This window comes from Theobroma umbraticum, unplaced genomic scaffold, assembly GCF_002168275.2.
Source record: "Theobroma umbraticum cultivar Fairchild unplaced genomic scaffold, ASM216827v3 scaffold_86.0, whole genome shotgun sequence".
NCBI lineage: Eukaryota > Viridiplantae > Streptophyta > Magnoliopsida > Malvales > Malvaceae > Theobroma > Theobroma umbraticum.
In genome coordinates, this window is record NW_018397263.1 from 3483587 (window position 1) to 3504507 (window position 20921).

Below are 20921 nucleotides of genomic sequence, written 5' to 3' on the forward strand. Positions count from 1 at the left end.
ATGAGCCCCCTCGCTCGACTATCCGACTTGCTCACTGCTCCCAGTCGCACTGAGCCCAACCTCGCTGGTTCGTCTGCTTGAGGCTCCTCCTCCGAGGCCATTGCCGCAAGCTTTGCCCGCTTCGGGCAGTCTCGGACCCGATGCGGTCCGTCGCATAGGAAGCACCCCTTGGGTGGGTCTTCCTTGCTTCTGGAAGGCTTCCACTTTGATGTGGAACTATCTCCCCACCTTGAATGTGGCTTGCCCTCGCCACCATCCCTGGACCTCGATGTGGAACTACCTCTCCACCTGGGGTGTGGCTTGCCCTCGCCACTATCCTTGGACTGGCTATCTCTTCCGCCCATACCTTACCTTGTCCCTCGGTTGGATGGTGCGGGCCTGTCCTCGTCAGTCCGTGAGTAATCCACCAAGCTTTCGGCCACTGCCATGGCTCGAGTGAGGTCTTGCACGCCTCGCCCTCTGCAATTCTTGCTTGGCCCATGGTTTCAGACCATCCATGAAGGTGAAGAGAGCCTCCCTCTCCCCTAGATCACCCACTTGAAGGGCCAGCTCGCTGAACTCCTTCACATAGTCCCGGATTTCCCCACATTGGACCAGCCGACGCAGCTTGCCCCTCGCCTCATCCATGGCGTATTCGCGGGTAGAATTGCTGGCGTAATCCCCCTGGAAATCAACCGATGTGTGTACCGGTGCTCCTCGAGCCTCTCGTCGCATCGCCTCCTCCACCAGAGTAAAGCCGTGTCATCCAAATACATGGATGCTGCGATGATCGTCTGTCATCCATCACATCCCGGTTGCTTTGAAATATTGCTCTAGCCCCCAGAGAAAGTTGTCTATTTCCTGCATCCCTCTGGCCTCGGAACTCTCTCGGCTTGGCACATCAAGCCTTACTTCGGGTGTGCACAGCTTCTCGCCCACTATTGGCCCTTGCTGTCCGCACTTCCTCCTTCAATTCATCAAGCTCTCGCCTCATGGCTTCCATCTCCCTTGAAAGCTGGGCGTTTCTTTCGGTGACTAACTCAAAGGTCTCCCTCACCATCTCTTGAGTTTCTCCTCTTAGTTCCTCATCCCGAGCGTGAAGCTCTTCCATGTGCTCCTCCTGCACATCAAGGCGGTCACGCATCTCACCCACGGTTACCTCCACCCTGGATAGCCTAGCATCAGCCAGGGATTGTGGTCTCGTGAGGCGGACTTTGCCTTCCGACCAGCACGTGTCTCTCTGACCTCGAGAGTCTCCTCGGGCATGTTTGATCCGCTGGTGGCCATTCCTTCCTTTCAATCACCTCCTACTTGCTTTGGGGAATTTCGTCGAGCACCTGGGTCGCAGACACTTCCCACTTGGATTGGGAATTTTGTCGAACACCTGGATCGCAACACTCTGGGAATTCTGTCGAACACCTGGAGTGCAACGGCTCTGATACCAACTGTCACGGGGCGATTCTTAAGACCACCTTCGTGCGGCCTTGGATTCAGCCCTTAGCTCGGCAGTAGAACCCAAGTAAGCCTTACTCACCCGACAAGCGCTCAACACCCGCACAATGGCTTTAAGCCAGCAAGCAAGCTTGCATAAACAAAGGAAAGAAAAAATGAAGAGAATGCTAGAGAAAAACTAAACTCTTTATATTGAATGAATTGAAATACAAAGGATGCAAGATGGATGCAAAAATGGATGATTTACACAATGGTGGATGGGGCTATTTATAGTCAAGGTTCCCCACCCACTTTTCCTCCAAAGTTTTTAATTCAAAGTATTCCCCCCAAAAATTTCCCTCCAAAGTTTTCAATTCAAAGTATTCCCCCCAAAAGATTTCCCTCCAAAGTTTTCAATTCAAAGTATTCCCCCCCAAAAGATTTCCCTCCAAAGTTTTGGAAGGTTCTAGAAATTCGGTTGGGAGGGAAAATTTGAATTTTCCAGCAGCCCCCCTCCGTGGGCCGCACCCCTTCTGGGCCCCCCTGGTGTGACTGGACTGGGCTGGCACCCTCTTGGGCCTCCAGGTGGGTCTGGACTGGGCTGGCACCTCTTGGGCCTCCTGGTGGTCTGGACTGTGGCCACGTGACACTATCTCTAGGTTAAGTAAAAGATAAACTTTACTTATGCTTCTCGTAAATTACTTTTTTTTTTTTAATCCTATGGTCATGTAAATTGGGAGTTTACTTTGAATTGAAAGTATTTTGATAATTTCACTAGATAAGAGATGTTAGTTTCTTCGTGAACATTTGGGTGACATTTTGATAATTGAAGGTCACGGTCCCTCTCTACTGGAGTCAGCAGAGTGGGAAAAATAAGGCAGAGCTCAATAATTCCTTCGAAAGCAGATTCAGCACTCAATCAATATCAGAAAAATGGATCTGGGTTATCTTCTACAGGCCTTAATTCCCTCTTGGAACTCTGTAACCAACTCCTTTTATGAAGAAAATCCTCATTGTTTCGAATACATTGTTTAGGTTTCTTGAAACTTATAAATTTCTTTCTTTCTCTCTCTTTTTTTTTTGTTGTAGGTTGCTGTTTTGGCAATATTCTTTGCTTACTTAGCTATTGCTGGATCTATTTTACCTGGAAAACTTGTCCCTGGAGTCACCTTGCAAGATGGCTCTCGTCTCTATTACCGTTGCAATGGTCTCTTTATGTTCTGATATACTTAGAGCAGTTATTTTTTTATGCAATATGATTTGTTTCTCTAATTCTTTTTTTTTCCCAAATGCATAGGATTTCTAGCTCTTGTTTTGTTAGTTGGGCTGCTCGGGATCGGTTCGAAGATGAATTTCGTATCACCCACGGTATGTATGTATTTGTCTGCAATTTACTTATTGAAATGATGCATTTGTTTGTTATGTCTTTGTCTATGGTTGAATGTTTTTTTGGTAAGCTTCTATTTGTATTTATGCTAATATTAGTATGAGAAAGAGTGTTTGAGTGTTTTTTTTATGGCACTTTTAGTGAATTGTGGTTTGGATTTTAAACATACGTTTATGAATTTCAAATATGCTATCTATTGACTAACTGAGGCTAGAATTTAAGTGTCATCAGCTCAAAGATTGAACACACCAACTTTTTTTTTTCTCAATTTTCGGCATGGATTTATTATCATTTTGTATATGTAAACTGATTTGAAAGGCATGCTTCAAAACTGAGTGGAGAGGTATTCATCTATTATATCTGCAGTTATATTATTTTGTTTCCCTTGTAGTTTGTTGAACTGCTAATCTGGACATATTACATTCAAAGCCTGGAAGCAAGCAATCAGAGAAATCATATCTTTTTGTTTTATATTACACATATATTGAGATTTAAAACAATGAAAATCTTTAACTTGGTTGTTTTCCCCACTCTAATGTGACTGCATTTATGTGCCCGTTGTTATGGAAATGTTTGCAGGTGATATCAGACAGAGGATTTGAGCTGTTATCGGCAACTCTTATATTCAGTTTTCTTGTAAGTTGCTGTCAATTTTGTGATAGGTTGTTCTACGGATACAGTAATCCTTTATTTGCTTGAAGTACTGATAACTCTGTAGAGTGTAATAAATACTGGTGGAAGCATGCACATTTCTAAATGCAACTTGGTTGTTCATGCATCAGACATGTTTTAAATCTTGGAATGTCTATTTCAATTTGTTGGCTTGGTGAGATCCTCTCGTAAAGCAACTATTTCAACCATGCACAAATCACAAAGCATGAAGAACTCCATTCCACGTGTAAATAGGTCAACTCAGACTTTGATAGAAAAATGTAACAGGAACATCCTGCTGGGTTGTAATTTGTTGTGGTGAACTTAGTTGATTTTTAAACTCTATGGCTTAGAGGAAAGATAGTCCCTGTGGAAGAAAACAGTTTTCTCCTAATACTTAGTTGGGGTGCGACTAAGAGATAATTGTTGCTTTATGGACATTACTATCCTGTCCCCATTCCATCTTGTAAGGTCTAGCTTTCCTCTGTGCTTCTTATTTTAAAAGTAAAAGGTTCAGAATTTACTGTTCCATATGATGTGAAGTAGCCTTTGAAGTCTGACGCATGGCTCTAGGCTATCTGTTATACGGTAGTCTTCTCCCTCTGCCTTTTTTTCTTGGTGTAGAGTTATTATTTTTTTTCTTCTTCTTTAATTTGTCTTTCCATTTTGCTTTCTGTTTCCTTTTGTCAGGTGATGTTAGCACTCTATGCTGCTGGCTGCAGGTCCTGCAGTAAAGGTTCTTCACTAAAGCCTCACATCACAGGAAACCTAATACATGACTGGTACTATTGTTAACAAATGTTTATAACTCCAAGACATATCAATTTTTTAGTAAAATAATGAAACAGGCTTACAGAATTCGTTTTTAATGGGGTATAGGCTTTTAGCAAGTAATTTGTGTAAATATTTTGCTGCCCATCTTTTTAACGGCTTTTGTAACTTGCATGACAGGAATATGTTGATTTTGTCTCATTTAAGTATATTATTTTAAAATGAACAGCCAGGATATGGAGGCATGCTAAAGTTGTCACCCTCCAGAACTTCCTTAATACCATCCTTAGATAGAATGTCTTCTTCATGAGCAGACAAACTCAGTAATATATAGTTTTGATGTCCTATGAAGAATTAAAAAATTAGGCTCTTCCTATCATGCATTTCTGAATTTGGATTGTTGAAACCCTCTTTTGGCTAGGATGATTGTCGCTTAATCACCTTCAATTTTAGTTTTATTTAACATCATTTAATTACTACGGATCTATTTTTTGTAATAAATACACATTAAGTAATGTTTTGTCATTGATTATCTATCTCCCTTTATATAAAATTTAACAGTTGCATGACTAACAAGTTTACTTTGATTGTTGTTGCCTTAAAAATGATAGATTCAGTTTTTGTGTTGTTTGCTTTGTTACAAGTCAATTGGTTCTACTTTTCCTTTTTCTTTGTTGCCTTCTGAACAAACAAGAAAATATATTGATCTATGATCCTGGTATTTGTGCTTTTATATCATTTTATAGGTGGTATGGAATACAGCTGAATCCTCAGTTTTTGGGTGTTGATCTCAAGTATGTGATTCATTTTTCAATTTTCTCCACATATTTTCTGCTTCATAGGACTAGGATATAAGCACATATAATTTGCAACTCTCTTGTTTCTTGCACTTTGTAAATGACAACTGGTGGTCTGTCCAGGAGTTTAGCTTTCTGTCATTGCTTTCATACGTTGATTATTTCCATGTTATAATCTTGGTTTTTTGCCCTCCTTATCACTGATCAACACAATATATGCATTTCTATGCTATGATGAATATATTGCTTCTAGTGATGATTGAATCATCTGTTGTAGATTCTTCTTTGTTAGAGCTGGAATGATGGGATGGCTACTTATCAACCTATCAATTCTAGCAAAAAGTGTTCAAGATGGCTCTTTGAGCCAATCGATGATTCTCTACCAGCTATTCTGTCTGGTAATCTGGTTGTTCTAATGAAGTCCCTTTTCCTTTTTGCATCTTGCATGGCTTTTTTTTTCCTGAGAAAATGTCTTACATGTATTATACCAATACTAAGTAGCCTCTTTTCATACATCTTTGTACCAGTTATACATTCTGGACTATTTTGTTCATGAGGAGTACATGACTTCCACGTAAGTGCCATTACCTCTATGCTACAAATCATAGAACAACCTTCTTTCCTATACTGACTCTATCATGCCAATCATTAGCTTGACTATGTCAGAGCTGATAGCTATTCTTGACTTTGGCTCCCTGTAAGGGCATTATTCTTGATATTGGTCAGCTTTGATGCAAGAAATTATCAGCATTAATTCCCCCTGTTGACCAGCAAAGTAATCTTTAGACACCAAGCTCCAATAGTTAATGTTCAGCTTTGTTGCAAGTAGTTATTCACATTAGTTCCCAATATTTACCCACATGGTGCTAAAGAGTTGTAGATGACAAGGTATTCATGTAAATATAATATGTCATTTAATGTAAATATAACATGTCATTTAATGTAAATCACCCATGATATTCTAAATAAAACCTTTAAAGTAGATGAATTTTTTCACATGATGCAAACTAACATAAGTCAAGCTACATAAGCAAAACCAAGCTGAACTTAACAAATTGTCTGTTCTCGATATCAAGCTTAGCCTGTAAATAGCTGCCTGCCTGCCTTGTACTTGATGTTAAATTTTGAATTGAGAATTAGAAGTTCCTGGTTGAACTATGGTTTCCTATGCAATTACCTCCCTCCTTTCCATTCTTGTCTCATTCCCTGAGTTAGGTATGGTTGTTGAATTGGTCATTTCTGTATGCTAAACCAACTGAATTGACCCATTTATATCTGGTTGTGTTTTACAGCTGGGACATAATTGCTGAGAGATTGGGCTTTATGTTGGTCTTTGGAGATCTAGTGTGGATTCCTTTCACATTTAGCATCCAGGCATGTAATGATGGCTTAGATAGAAAACCTTTCTTGGCAATTTGCACCACATATTGGACTCTGTGAGCTTCATAATCTTGTGATTTTAAACTGGATTAGAGAAATTTTGAGACCTATGGAATAATTAATGGATTTCTTTCTTGCTTGTGAAATAATAGAATGCTTCCACTTTATGCATTGCTCAAGTATAGCTAGGGAATGCAGGCTCTAGTGTTGCCATCATTTTTCAAAGATGACTGGAAGTGATGGTGTCATGATGTCTTTTACATAGTTCATATGATGGTAATACAGTACTCTTTTTTCCTGTATCTAGTACATGAGTGCTGCGGTCAGAATCAGCTTATGAAAGTTTTACATGCTTTATGCTATTCCCATAACTTTTTGAAGGTATTTAAATTCATTTTCATATCGCAGAGAGAGTTGAGTACTACAATGTTCCTCCTCTAATTTTGTTGTTTTGGAATCACCCCTGTTGCTTCCAATTTAGAGAATGTGATCAGCTAATAATGTAGCAATTTCCTGTATTTACTATTGCTGTGGCTGTTTGAGAATGTTTTCCCATTATATAATGCATTGAATCATTGAACTAACTATTGAAAGGATTTACACAAAAGAAACCAATCCTTGCAGTGACATATTTGTTCTCGTTGATTCTCAAGAGATATTCAGCACTTTGGATCAAGAATATCATATCAATTTAGATACTTTTTGTAAATTGCTCATCTTCACCTTTGCTATAGGGCTGGTGGCTTTTGAATAACAAAGTGGAGCTGACAACAGCTGCTGCAATAGCAAATTGCTTGGTTTTTCTGATTGGGTAACTCCCAACCAACATATAGGATATTTGTTTTCCCATTTAGTCTTGACTTTTTACCCAATCTTCTTGATTAATATCTTTCTTCAAAAAATTTGGCAGGTATCTTGTATTTAGAGGAGCCAATAAACAAAAGCATATATTCAAAAAGAATCCCAAAGCACTTATATGGGGTAAGCCTCCAAAGGTTATTGGGGGAAAGCTGCTTGCTTCTGGTTATTGGTAAGATTTCCTTTTATAATCATCGTGAATGCTTCTAGTCATTGACATAATTGCTATATTATTGTTGATTTGTCCGGACTAGAACTTTTGAGAAATAAACTTCCATTGCTTCTTATGCAATTGTAATATTTAGATTGATAGCTGGTGGTCAGAAGGAATGTGAGCTTGGTTTTTAATCTAAATGATATTATAGTTTTCTATATCAAGTTTCTCTTTTACAGACATATCAATCATCCCTGAATGTGTGATATAATCGTGTTGGAGACATATTTGACACCTCACATGAGTATGTGTTTGGGGGTTTAAGCTTTCAATTATAAAGAAAAATTTTTGAATCACTGAAAGTATCGCTGGATACATATCCATGTCTGACATTCACACCCATCCCCATGCAACATGGATTATAGCTTCAAATATTGTGTGGAAGAAGGCAGTATAAACATTTATACTCTTTCCAATTCCTTCTCTTGGTTTGGCTCTTGGAACTCCTTGTACCCTAGGGTGGAAGCTGGAACTGCAATGACACACATTTATGCATCACATTTTAGTTTACCTTGTACAAAATCATGATTCATATTCCTAGCCTTTTTACTAGCAAATAACAAATTTCTTTCTTTTCACTCAGATCATACATTGTGATTATTAGCCCATAGTCATCATTGTGGCAAAAACTATCTTCTGTAGTGATATGTCCAATTCTCTTGATGCTTATCTGATGCTAATGTTATTATTCCGGTAAAGGGGAATTGCACGGCACTCTAATTACCTCGGGGATTTGTTGCTGGCACTGTCGTTCAGTTTACCTTGTGGAATAAGGTTCGTTCAAATTCTTGCACCATAAACTGATGTAATCCTTTGTCTTAAACTCTTATTTAGTAAAACCGTTTCCCTGCTGGATTTTTGTAGTTCCCCCATTCCATACTTCTACCCTATTTATCTTTTCATTCTGTTGGTATGGAGAGAAAGGAGAGATGAAGCCCGCTGTGCAGAGAAGTACAAAGAAATATGGGCAGAATACTGCAGACTTGTTCCATGGAGAATATTTCCCTATTTGTATTAGTCACAAAATGCTGCTGGAAATCTGTTGTGCAATCTAATTATTGATAGTTAGTCATCCGTGAAAACAAAAACTTCTAAAATTCCTGAATGTAGCTTGAATTTGGGTGAAGCAGGACAAGAACCAAATTGGATTTTTTTCTTTTTAATCTGCCTCACTCCCCAATTTGTAATGATCGCTTGTTACTCTGTAAGTAGGATAAAAGCTGACCTTTTCTGAACATATTAACTCCACGTACAACCCCAACTCGTATACTAGCATTTGGTTTAAGGATTCTGCTCTGATGGATCCACGATTCGGGAGAGACACTATCATATTAGGCCTCACAAGATTGAAAGTATGTTTGGGCCCATATATATTATAGATCTCCCTTGATGACCAATGAACCATTGCTTTAGTAGCAATTTCAACATTCTAAAAAGCTTCTGGTCTTGGGTTTTGGAGTTGGAGATGGCAGCAAGTATAAGCATGTTGGGCAAGGGATGAAAAGTGATTATTACTGTTGTATTTTAATGAATACAAGAAAACAATATAAAATTGTTTTGTTTGTCTTTTTGGTTTGATATTTGTACCTTTTAGGAATCTGATGCTTGGTGGTAGTGCGAATCATAAGTGTTGGTATCCTTGCTTGTCTATGTTTCTTTGTTGTCATTGATTTCCACTAATGAAATCATTCAGATTCTGGACTGAAATCCAAGCCATTACTATTATGTTCTTTTATAAAAAGCTTTGGTGTGGTTGCTCGGTAGTTGAGAAAGCTTTGTCAAAGAGTCCATTGGCTTTCGCATTTAGTCAAATGTGGAGACAAAATGAGAAAAGTGGTGGAGGTGGTCCCCCTTCGTCAGCCTCTGTGGTCCTTTTATCGATGGTTTCTCGTCCTTATCATCAAGCAGGGACTACTGTGGAAGGCATGCCCCCTTTGCCCTTTCTTTTTTCCGCTTGCGTTCTGCTGTAAAGTTACTAAAATAAATATGAGACACGGGTTGGCATTGATATCTCTTCAATGACTTATGTGGTTTTATTGATAATTATTATAAGATAGTGTTAGATATGGAGAAAATAAAAATATATTATTTAAAATAATTAAATTATATTATAGTAACAAATAAGTGTAATGTAATTATATTAATTAATAAATATAATATGATTACAGTTTAAAATCAATATAATTAAATTGTATTATATACTACAACATTATTAAAAATATTTTTATTTTTCAATTTCGTTATTTTGTTAAAAATATTTTATAATGTTATAATTTATTTTTTATATAAATTTTAAATATTTTTTTAATTATTTTCAGTAGTCTTAGTGATTGTTAATAAAATTTATATCATCATTTAAAAAAATTAAAATAAAATATATAATATAAAAAATTATATTAAAAAATAAAAATAAAATATATAAAATTATGACAAACATAAAAAACATATATGACATTAAAAATATATTTAAGAGATAATATTATATAAAAATTAATAATAAAAAATACTAGTATATTAAATTTACATTTCAATAAATAAAAATAATTTTGAAAATTAACTTTATATTTTTAATAAAATACTTATAAATCAAACGTTATAATGTTATTTTTTTATATTTTAATTATTACTTTATTTATATATAAAATATTACAATATTAGTTTACTTACGATCATATTATTTATAATTACATTATTTACAATTATATTACTTATAATCATATTATATTATAAAATATCAAACGCACCTTGAGTAGATTTAACTTTGCAATACCATTTAAGTAAAAGCTGAAAGCATGAATTTGTTTTTTAACCGTGCAGTATATGCAGGAACAAGCGACGGACAGGACCAAGCAACACATCTAAGTAGTTGGCTAGTTTTTTACTACGAAATTGTGGTTACAATTTGTTGTGTTTGATATATATATATATATATATATATATTTGTCTATTAGCTTTATCTCTCAAACTTCCCAGTAAATTATTAAGTATTTATTAATATTATTAAAGCTTAAGTCATTTGTGAAAAATTTTAAAGTATGATTGGTAATTTAATGAGTTTGAAGATAAGTGTTGATCAACTGAGTGAACATAGATACAAAAGTTAAGTCTAATTCTTTTCTATTTGAATTTGAATAAAGTCAATCAAACCTAAATTAATTTAAACTCGAACTTAATCAAAAATCCATTTGTTAAAAAATTATAATGAAGTGGGCTTTTCTTGATAAAAACTATTTGAGATCCAATTCACTTTTCGAAAGTTTATATCAAATTTAAATTAATTTAAACTCGAACTTATTCAAAAACTCATCCGTTAAAAAATTCTAATAAGATGGGCTTTTATTGATAAGAACTATTCGAGATCCAGTTCGCTTTTTGAAGGCATATAAGGATTCTTGTTTACACAAGTTTGAGAACGCATCATAGAGAAAATTTAAGTAATTTTTTAAGCCAAATTGATGAGAGTCGGTTGAAACCAAATTAATACAAGTAGCTAGTGATAAAGCATTAAGTCTCAGCAAGTTTAGGCAAGTATTATTCACCCAAGAGGCTTTTGATCCTTAATCATTAACACTAAAAAGCATAAACTCAGACTGTTAATAATAAATGACTTATTTTTTGAGTCTCATTCATCACATTCAACCATTCATATCCAATATATGTGATAAAACATTTTATCTATATATATATATACACCATGTGGTTTGAGAAGTTGAAGTTTAAAGTTCAATTTCTTCCACTCCTTTGATAATACCCATGGAAGCACCCACTGTCATACTTAAATAGATTGATTTCATATCCTACTGTACAAAGAAAACTATAGAAAGAGGCTTACCTAGGAAATTTCTTTTAAAGATGGAGCTTATTTTCACTGACTAGGTGTGCTTTGAATCTCATTAAGTAAAAAAATTAATGAAATATTTTGAATGGAGATACAGGATCCAAACTAATATCAAGGTCATCTTGAACGTATGTTTAACTAACTTAGCTCATGCTTTCGTCTTAGCCGTTTTTGTCTAGGATTATTCCATTGGTAGTTAAGAATATTGATCCACCTCTTTATATTCCACAATGGAAGATGAAGTATTTTGAAATATATTTGGACCTTGTAATTAATATTGGGGATAAATTAGTTTAGTTTTCATAAATTAAATAAATTTAATTGTGAAAAGTTGTATTTGTTCACCAAGAAAAAAAAATTCTATTTAATCATTGATAAAAAATAACATTTGTTCACTGAGAATTATCCTATAAAAAGAATTGTTTCCCATCAAGTATATAAAAAACATTTTTGTATGTAATCGTTTTCATTAATTTTACTTAGAGAGATTTGAGGTTTTGTTGTTTCTTCGATGCATAATAGCCTTTGAAAAAAAAAAAAACAATAGTTCTCCACACATCAAAACTAATTTCTTCTTTTCTTCTTGTTTCCTTATTGTCAAATTTCTAACAATTTAAAGTTATTATGAAGTTGACATAATTCGCAATAAGAAAAATACAAAAAAAAAAAAAAACCAATGGCAAAACCGACTTTCGAAAATGTCATTGATGACAAGTTTTAAATATCCAAATGATTTTTTTGGTAGAACAAATTAATAGTAAAAATTAGATAAGTTTTCCATTTTGATGTCTTAAAGTTAATTCATGAGACATCTATATTTTATGCCAATGAATTTTTGCATTTCGTGAATAAGGAGAATGAGTTACTCAAATGATGTAATTTATATTCTTTGATTAAATATACTTTGTAATTTATTATCTTGGTAGAGGAGAGTTTTATGACCTTCCACTAATAGGGAAGAACTTTACATGGTATGGTGGTGAAAAGTAAGTTACATAGATTTTTATTATCGAAAGAGTGGATGATGAATGTTAGGGATTTAGGTCAAAAGGGTTTAAAGAGATTATGTTCAGACCACTGTCCTATTTTGTTTGGTTAATGACAAAGGAAAAAAGATTGGGACACCTCTTTTTCGATTTATTTATGTTTTTAAAAAGGAGAAGAAATAGGATGGTGGAATATGCCTCGAATGCTTAATAGACCCAATATGGAGAATGACCCATGAATAGGGATTGTTTGGGTTCCCCTCATGAAGGATGAATTGGAATTCAATATTGATGGATCCACTAAAGGGAAACCCAATCCGACGGGATGTGAGGGAGTGCTTACAGATAGATTGGGTAATGTGTTGAGTTTGATTTGTCCTTTGGGTGAACAAGAGTCTAATTGTATTGAAATTTTAGCGATTCAAAATGCTTTACATATTTATGTTGATTTTCCGGGGAAAGGTATGAAATCTTTGATGATTGAGTCAAATTCCGGTATTGCACTTTCATGGATTCTAACTCGGATACTAGGTTATGGTTTTTTTTTTCTAATATCGATTGGTTGTAGAAAATGGTTGATGATGTTAGATATAAGCATTAGGTTTGTGAAGGGTTGAGGTTTAGTTTGCCGATCCATGTTAATCACTTTTTATAATATAAAGGTTTGGGGTTCGTAGGTCTTGGAATTGTATATCAAGTAGTCAGCCATTACTCTACTTTTATATATGATTTGGATATCTTTGCATTTTTTTTGTTGGGATTTTGTATATATTGCGTATATTTGGATGCCTTTCTTTTGTAAAAGGTGGATATTATATCTACGTTATACTTTTACTTTGATTTTTGTTTTGGCAGATGTTATAAGCCTCTTGAAAGAATTGGGTAATGTACGTTCTGTTTTTTGGTATCTAGTGGATGTTGTCAAACTACAAGGTCTTTTTATTGCCTTGTATTTTTTGATTGGATGTACTTGGATTACTCTAATAAAATGAGAATACTTTCAAGTGGAATGAGAATATTTATTAACCTCTCAAAACAAGATAGTGTAATTAGTTTGTACATTTTTTTTGGTACAAATAGAAAGTTAATGGTTTTTAATTATCAAAGAATAGCCTCAAACGTGTAAGAGTACATTTTTGGTACAAGCGTAATGCTAAACAAAAATTGATAAAAGTATCCAATTTAATTCCTAAATGATGGATCTTTTTTCAAATTAATCCTAGTACTTTACAATTTCGTTCAATTTAATTTTATGATGTGGCACCAAAAAACTAATATGGGAATTTTTTTTTTAAAAAAAATTTCAAACATGTCACGTATCATTGCGACACCAGCATGTCAGCATAATTTGATATGTCAATGTCACATCAACACTATTAATAATTAATTTGGATGAGCATTAGTGTAGAGACTCGATTGCACAAAATCGCAAAGCACAAGATAAACCAGTTTTGGAGTAAAGATACTAAATTGACAAAAACCCCATAATACAAGGACCTATTATTAAATACGTCATGATCAGATTGAAAATGCAACAGAATAGAAAAATAAAATGTCGCACCTACCTCGGATCATCTTGTTGTTTTCAATGCAAACAGAACATTTTTAAGAATGCAATCAAAATTAATTACTGTGCTAAATGATATCGTAATCAAGTAGTATTTTCTTGATATTTAAAACCCATGTTCACCCTTAAGTGTGTAGGAACCCGAGCCACTCAACCGCTTGGCCTCTAATGTTGCAAACACATCTATAATGGAATCTTCAGCGAGGTGGGAACTTCCAACCACACTTTTGTGTAACCAAAGTGGACAACAAATTAACTTTTTCTTCCTCTCTCAGTCTCCAGTCAAATCACACAAGAAACTTTTCCAAAAAGCTCTCACAAGGGATGGAGGCACTAGAGAAAGTTCTTAGTTTTCTGTAAAACTAAAACTAATAATCAGAAGTGGTTGAAAAGATGACTTTATACCTAGGTTAATTAACTTATTAAGTTTGTTAATAAGTCTTCAATATTATAACTTTTTATAATATTGATCTTAGTGCTTAATTAAACCATTTTAATTAAGTCTTTATTAGTTAATTAAACTAGTTTATGATTTAAGTCCAATTTAAATTATCACATTCTCAATTTAATCTATAATGCAACGTTATGTGTGTGACCCATTAGATTCTTAACATGTTGGCAATGCCATTGAATTATTAATCTTTATTGATTAATTTAAATAAATCCAATTCATATTAAATTAAACAATTAATTCCATAAACCAATATTGACATCTAGCAATGTATCATTGCCACCCATTGTTAAGAGAGTTAAAGGGTTCTTTGATAACTTTTCAATGTATAATTTATTAGTGTAATTTATTCCATCATCATATATCTCAAAGATAATAGGAGCTTGGTGCAATGCCTTCTCTTATTGACCTTCATATATATTCTTTTAGTTAAATCATTAGCTTTATAGAGACTTATAAAAATCATTTTATAATCTCTCAATACCTTGACTAATGATTTGATTAAGCTAATATCAACCAAGAATTAATGAGATATTTCCCCTTGAATCACTTGAGGTGATGATTTCTATTTTGACCACTCATTTGCCTTCGTGTGCTTCATATTATATATAAAAGCATCCTGATTTGGCATTCTTGGTAAGACGCGTAGGAATGAAATCAAAGCGTACTACTCCACATATAAGACAACATGGTGTTTTAAGTCTAAAAAGTAGTTACATGATTGATACATGAGAAATATTGCATAAACAGTAAAGTGAGATATCAAATACACTTATCATGTTAGGTCATATTCAATAAACTTGCTCTCCTATGGCAAACACTCACATGCTAATTTTAAATATTTCTATACTTTAACTTATGAGAGCGATTGCTTACTTCACAAGTAAAGAACATAGCACGTGCCGATCTTTGCACATTATTGATGTCTTGTCTTAATAATATAATGATCAGAAACTTTTAGAAATAATGCTTTGATGTATAAGATCTTACAATGGTATCACAATACAATTTCTTTGCAAGGTATATGTAGTTCCTTGGGCTTTACCTACATAAGTATTAATAGTAATTAAATTAAAAAATTATGAATAAATATCTACCTTAATGTTGTTATAAATAACAAAATGTCATACTTGAATATCTTAAATTGTGATTCTCATATAACTATAGATTAAATTGTAGGGCTCATACCAACACCTATAAAGTACTTTGACTTTAAAAATTCGCAAAAGATTAAGGGGTTTTTTATGCCAATAAAGCCTAATGTTAGCTAGGGTGAGAAGCTCTTGATTTTCTCACTTCTCAAAGGATTGTTGATAGTCAAGAAAAGAGAGAAAGAAAAGACCTTGCCAATTTTTAAGGTTTAAAAAGGTAGGTTGATATCCAGGGTTTAAGGTATTGTGCTGATTCCTCTTCTCAAAGGATTGTTGATAGTTAAGAAAAGAAAAAAAAGAAAAGGCCTTGTCAATTTCTAGGGTTTTAAAAGTAAGCTAATATCCAGGGTTTAAGGTATTGTGCTGATTCCTTTTCTCTCACTTTTCTTTTCTTTTTTTCTTGTTTGCCTTTTAAAATCTTCTATATTTCATATGCAACATTAGCAATCCTAACCCTAGTAGGTTTAACATAACTTTAATGCTAACATTAATATTGTCCTAATTAATAAAACTCTTTCAATTAAATCATTGAATCCAAGCCTCTTTGTCATTCTTAAAATATGTGAACTATTAGATTTTTAATATGTTGGCAGTAAATATAAGTTATAATCTTAAACCAAATCGAATAGATGAATGAAACTCTTTTAGATTCATCATCGAATTCCAAATTCATCTAAAAAGGTTAAGATTGATATCTAGCAATGTGTCATGATCACTCAAATGTTAAAAAGTGTTAGTGTGATTTAACTAAACCCTTCAATGCACAATCTTGCTATGTAATTAATATCCTTTCATCAACTAATATCACAATAAGACATAAAACATGGTCAATGTCTACTCTGTTTACGACATTACCCTATTAGCTCTTGATGCTAATAATTAACTCTTTTAATGATATTTAAAGTATTCCTTTTTTGAGTCCTCATTTTGTTTTGACCAAGAACTCCTTTAAGTTAAATATGTCAATATGCGATGAGATATTCCCTTTGTATCACCTAGGGTAATGAGTCTTATGTTGATTATTTATTTAGCTCCATATGCTTCATGTTATTCTCAATATCCACCTCATTGAGCATCCTTGGTTAAGATAACATAAGACAGTACCAAATCATAGCATTCCACATATAAGCAACTTAATGATCTTAAGTTTAAGGATAACTTACACAACTATCATATGAGAATTTGCTTCCCTAGACTTAAGTGAAATATCCAATGGAATCTCTTGGTGCATCATGTTGAATGAACTTATTCATGTAACAAGCAACTATGTATTAACTCAAATATCTGCATAATTCAATACATGAGATCTTGAAAAAAAGGCAGAGCATTGCCCTTGTTGATATGACTTGCCCATCTACCATGTGATTATTGTCTTCGGTGCTAGAATATCATTTATATATGTCTTTCAAGTATATCATCTTAAAATTTCATATAATTCAAAAATAAATCATGAAATGAGCAATTTATATATATACACACACAAATACTATCTCTCTAAAATCTTTTTTTTTTACTCAACCCTCTCTAAAACTATTAATATTATATTTTTTCTCAAATCGAATATTCACCTTACTATTTTAGGATAATTCAAAGTCAGCATTAATTTGAAATATCCTAATATAGCTAATATAGCATGGTGAATATTCACGTCACTTTGCTCAAATCCGTCAATGACTTAATTAATAATAAAAATAATAATATATAAAAATATTAATTTTTAAAAAATGATTATCAAAATAAAAAATTTTAAAAATTAAATACCTAAACTGATAATTTACTCTTATGTTTGCACATAGTTTCATATTAAACCTTCATTTAACAAATCTAGACTCCTTCACTGTTCCATATGACAGTCATGGTGTCAACCGATGATTTTGCAATGATGACTTCAAGTGACACAAAAAGATATTATTTATTGTCAAATCAAAGCCGCAAAATCTTTAAGCATTTAATGCCATCCGATGTTTCTTTGTGCAAATCCAGACTACCTCTTAAGGAAAATTCACGATGTTCAATAATAATTAAGTATTTTTTGTTTTTTAAATGATTGTAATGATTTGTTTGAATTCTTTTGTCGCTCCTTTTCTTCATAGATGATCCCGAATTACTGATTAGAATATGCGTTAGACTTGACCTGAGCAAGGTAGACTTACTTTTTCTTAAAAGTTAAAATTTTAACAATACCTTAAGAATACTTGACGGATCAAAATAATATTTTTTTTAAATATAAACTATTATTTTTTTATTTTATTTATTTTATATTCTTCTCAACGTAACAACCAATATACTTAGATTACTAGATATTACTTTGGAATGATTAAGGTTCAAGATTTAAAGTTATTTCTCTTCGTCAACTTCATATTAATGTAACGATCATGATCATTACTGACTTGTTGTAAAAATATTAATATCTTGTTAAATGAAGATAAGATAAATATTCTTAAATTTTTAAGATGAATATCTAATTTAAAATTAATTAATAATAAATGAAAAGATTCTTATTAAATCTAACTGCTTGAAATACTTTCAATTTAACAAATGTGTGATTTTCATCATTTTAATATTTCTTTTTAGATGTAAGGATCACAAATTTATTTCATGATTTGAAAGGAAAACAGAAAGATGCTAAAGAATAAAGACAATATCTGCTTTGATATTATTGAATTTTTTAAGACAAACATTTAAAATAAAATTCATTAATAATAAATAAAAGGTTACATATGGAAATAAGCCCTCGAACAATACTAAAAATAAATAAATTTAACTTCTATTTTTTTATTTCATTTAAATAATTTTTTAATTTTTATTTTGAGTTAACTAAGTTATTTACCCTGACTGTTGAGTAAAAAAAGTTAGTTGATGTCACGTTATCTTTCATGACATGTTGACGTGTTATATTGATGACGTTAATGCCACATCGTAAATGATGTAACATAAATTGTTGATTAGGAATTAAGTTTTTTCCTTTTTATCCATTCAAATGTCTAAAAATTATTTGTTAGAGATTTGAAACAAAAAATTAAAAAAAAAAAGACTAATTGTTTCAAGCTGATTAGATTACCATCTTTTTAATTGAAGTCATTCTTTCTAACAAAAAAAGCTTTCACTTTCTTCAACAATCTCTAATCTCGACATACCTTGCAGTCAGAATGTCCTCTCCCTATCAGTAAACTCTTATTCTTTTTTTAAAAATCATTTTTGAGGTAATCTTAAATTTTCAAAAACTGTTAAAGATATGTGTGAAAAAATCTATTATTATTAGTAAATAAAATTCAATACCATTAGATTTTTAAAAAAATTTTAGGGAAGAGAGGAACATTGGATTTCTTTTACAGATTCAAGAGAAGAAAAAAAAAGGATTTGACTTTTTTTTTAACATATTCTAGGGAAGAAAAGAGTATTAGATTTTCTTTGCAAATCCTAGGGAAAAGAAGATAAATATTTGACCTTTTTTTATTATGGGCAACATTATGTGTTTTTACTACTTGCAGTATTATAAACATTATGTATTTTATTTATACTCTTCCTCTTCTTAAAATCATTTCTAGGTATTTTTGAATATCTCTACACTAACTTTTAATCAAGCAACAATGACTTCAATCAAACTAGAAAAGTTGGATTAAATTTTTTTTGTTAAGAATTATGGCTTCAATTAAAAAAATGGTAATTAATTATAAAAAAGAGGTAATGAATTTAAAACAATTAAGTTTTTTTTTCTAATTTTTGTTTCAAATCCTTAATCAATAATTTTTAGACATTTGGAAAAGAAAAAATCAAATTTTAAATTAGTAATTTTTAATACCACATCATCTGTCACGTGACATTAACACCATCAAGATGATACATTAACATATTGTGTAGTAAATAATATGGTATTAAAAATGATTGATTGTGTAATTGATTAATAGAAGTTAGTTAACAGTTAATGAGAGTGACTTATTTAATCTAAAATAAACGTTTAAGAATTCATTTGAATGTAATAAAAAGATAAAAACTAAACTAACTTTCTTAATATAATTTGAGAATTTATTTGACTATTTAATTTAAATAAAAAGATCTTTATAATATTTATATATTCAAAATACTTTTAATTTATCAATTTAAGATTGTCACCACTTCAATAAACATGATTCGAAACCTATACCTTTTTTGACAATGTTTCAAAATCAAGGAAATATCTAGAATCTTTATAACTGTAACAATTATAAATAAAAGACGAACCAATAAAATATCTAGAATCATTATAACTGTAATAACTACAAATAAAAACGAACATTCAAACCTAATCTCGAGTTTCAAAAAGCAAAAAGCTATTTTTAAAAGTACTTTCAAAGTATTTTCTTGGTGACTGGTTGTTCCCGACAACAGAGTGAGCTACTTTCATCCAAGATTAAAAGGTCCCAAGCCAAGAACATATTCGCCTACAAGCAAAGCTAAAATTGAACAAAGAACTCTGTTCCTTTGCTGGTTCAAAAACTTAAACTTAGATATCAAGTGGCACAAAAAGTACACCTCACAAATGACCAATGCATGCTAATCACTTTGGGCTAGTGAAATTTTTTCATATTCAACAAACCAGAACCAATCAACTTCTTTTCAGCTACATACATTTGTTTGAGCTTGTACAGTTGTACTGAATATGAGAGAAAAAAAGTACGGCACTTGTCACTAGATGTAAAAGCCCAAGAATTGACAGACACTGGCTTTTGCCTGACATAATTGACGGGTCCCTCCATCCCGTATTATGAAGCTACATGTCAGATCTATTGGGTAATCAAGCCAATAAAACTCATCCGGTAAAGATCGTAAATTCCACGTGTCAGAACTAGAGATGAAAAGCACCAACAGATAGGGTGAGGAGGCAGTGAGAATAGCAAAGTCAAGAAACAGAATAGACTGAGAACGCCAAAAGAGGCCAGATAACAAGATTCCCCAAAATGGGCTCGAGAGTCACGAGACGGTGGCGGTGACCGACAGTTTGGAAATGGTACGGTTACTGAAAGAGGGAAAAGGTGAGGAGAGAGCGTTCAAGAGTTACAACGCCGTATGGAACGAACGGTTACATCGAGTTTCTTTTATGCCAAAAAGATTCGCTGATGTGTCACTGCGGCTTCGCTTAAAACAGTCAAATCTGGATTCTGGTTAATATAAGTAAATATAAGTACTGTTTACCCACCTTCAAACTTTTTTTTTATTTGATTTAGTTTAAAAGGTCGAAGAAAGAAATTTCAGTTTATAATGATCTGAGTATATCTTATCTTCTAGGCTTACTTACTAGATTACCTGAGGCAGTTCACATAGAACAATTTTATTTACTTCAGTTAAAGCTGCATATGGAAGGGCAAAGCCTTAACGAAAGCCAACGAACAACACCAACTTTTGCTGATCAGCTTAATTAGTGTCTCTGGTTTTGTTGACAAGACGGAAGTAGAGCTAAAGCCTAAAGGTTACATGGTTGCC

The 20921-nt window shown here is 32.9% G+C and overlaps 1 protein-coding gene across 1 annotated transcript; it reads left to right on the forward strand.

Annotated features, from left to right (window-relative positions):
• The first annotated feature begins 2189 nt into the window (after positions 1-2189).
• On the forward strand, positions 2190-8631 carry FK (Ergosterol biosynthesis ERG4/ERG24 family). Its single transcript, XM_021433862.2, has 13 exons — positions 2190-2391; positions 2500-2617; positions 2708-2778; positions 3377-3433; positions 4139-4230; positions 4966-5013; positions 5294-5414; positions 5544-5590; positions 6309-6390; positions 7131-7207; positions 7307-7426; positions 8168-8242; positions 8333-8631. The coding sequence occupies exons 1-13, from the start codon at positions 2344-2346 to the stop codon at positions 8484-8486; spliced, it is 1110 nt and encodes a 369-aa protein (XP_021289537.1). The 5' UTR covers positions 2190-2343; the 3' UTR covers positions 8487-8631.
• The last annotated feature ends 12290 nt before the right edge of the window (positions 8632-20921 follow it).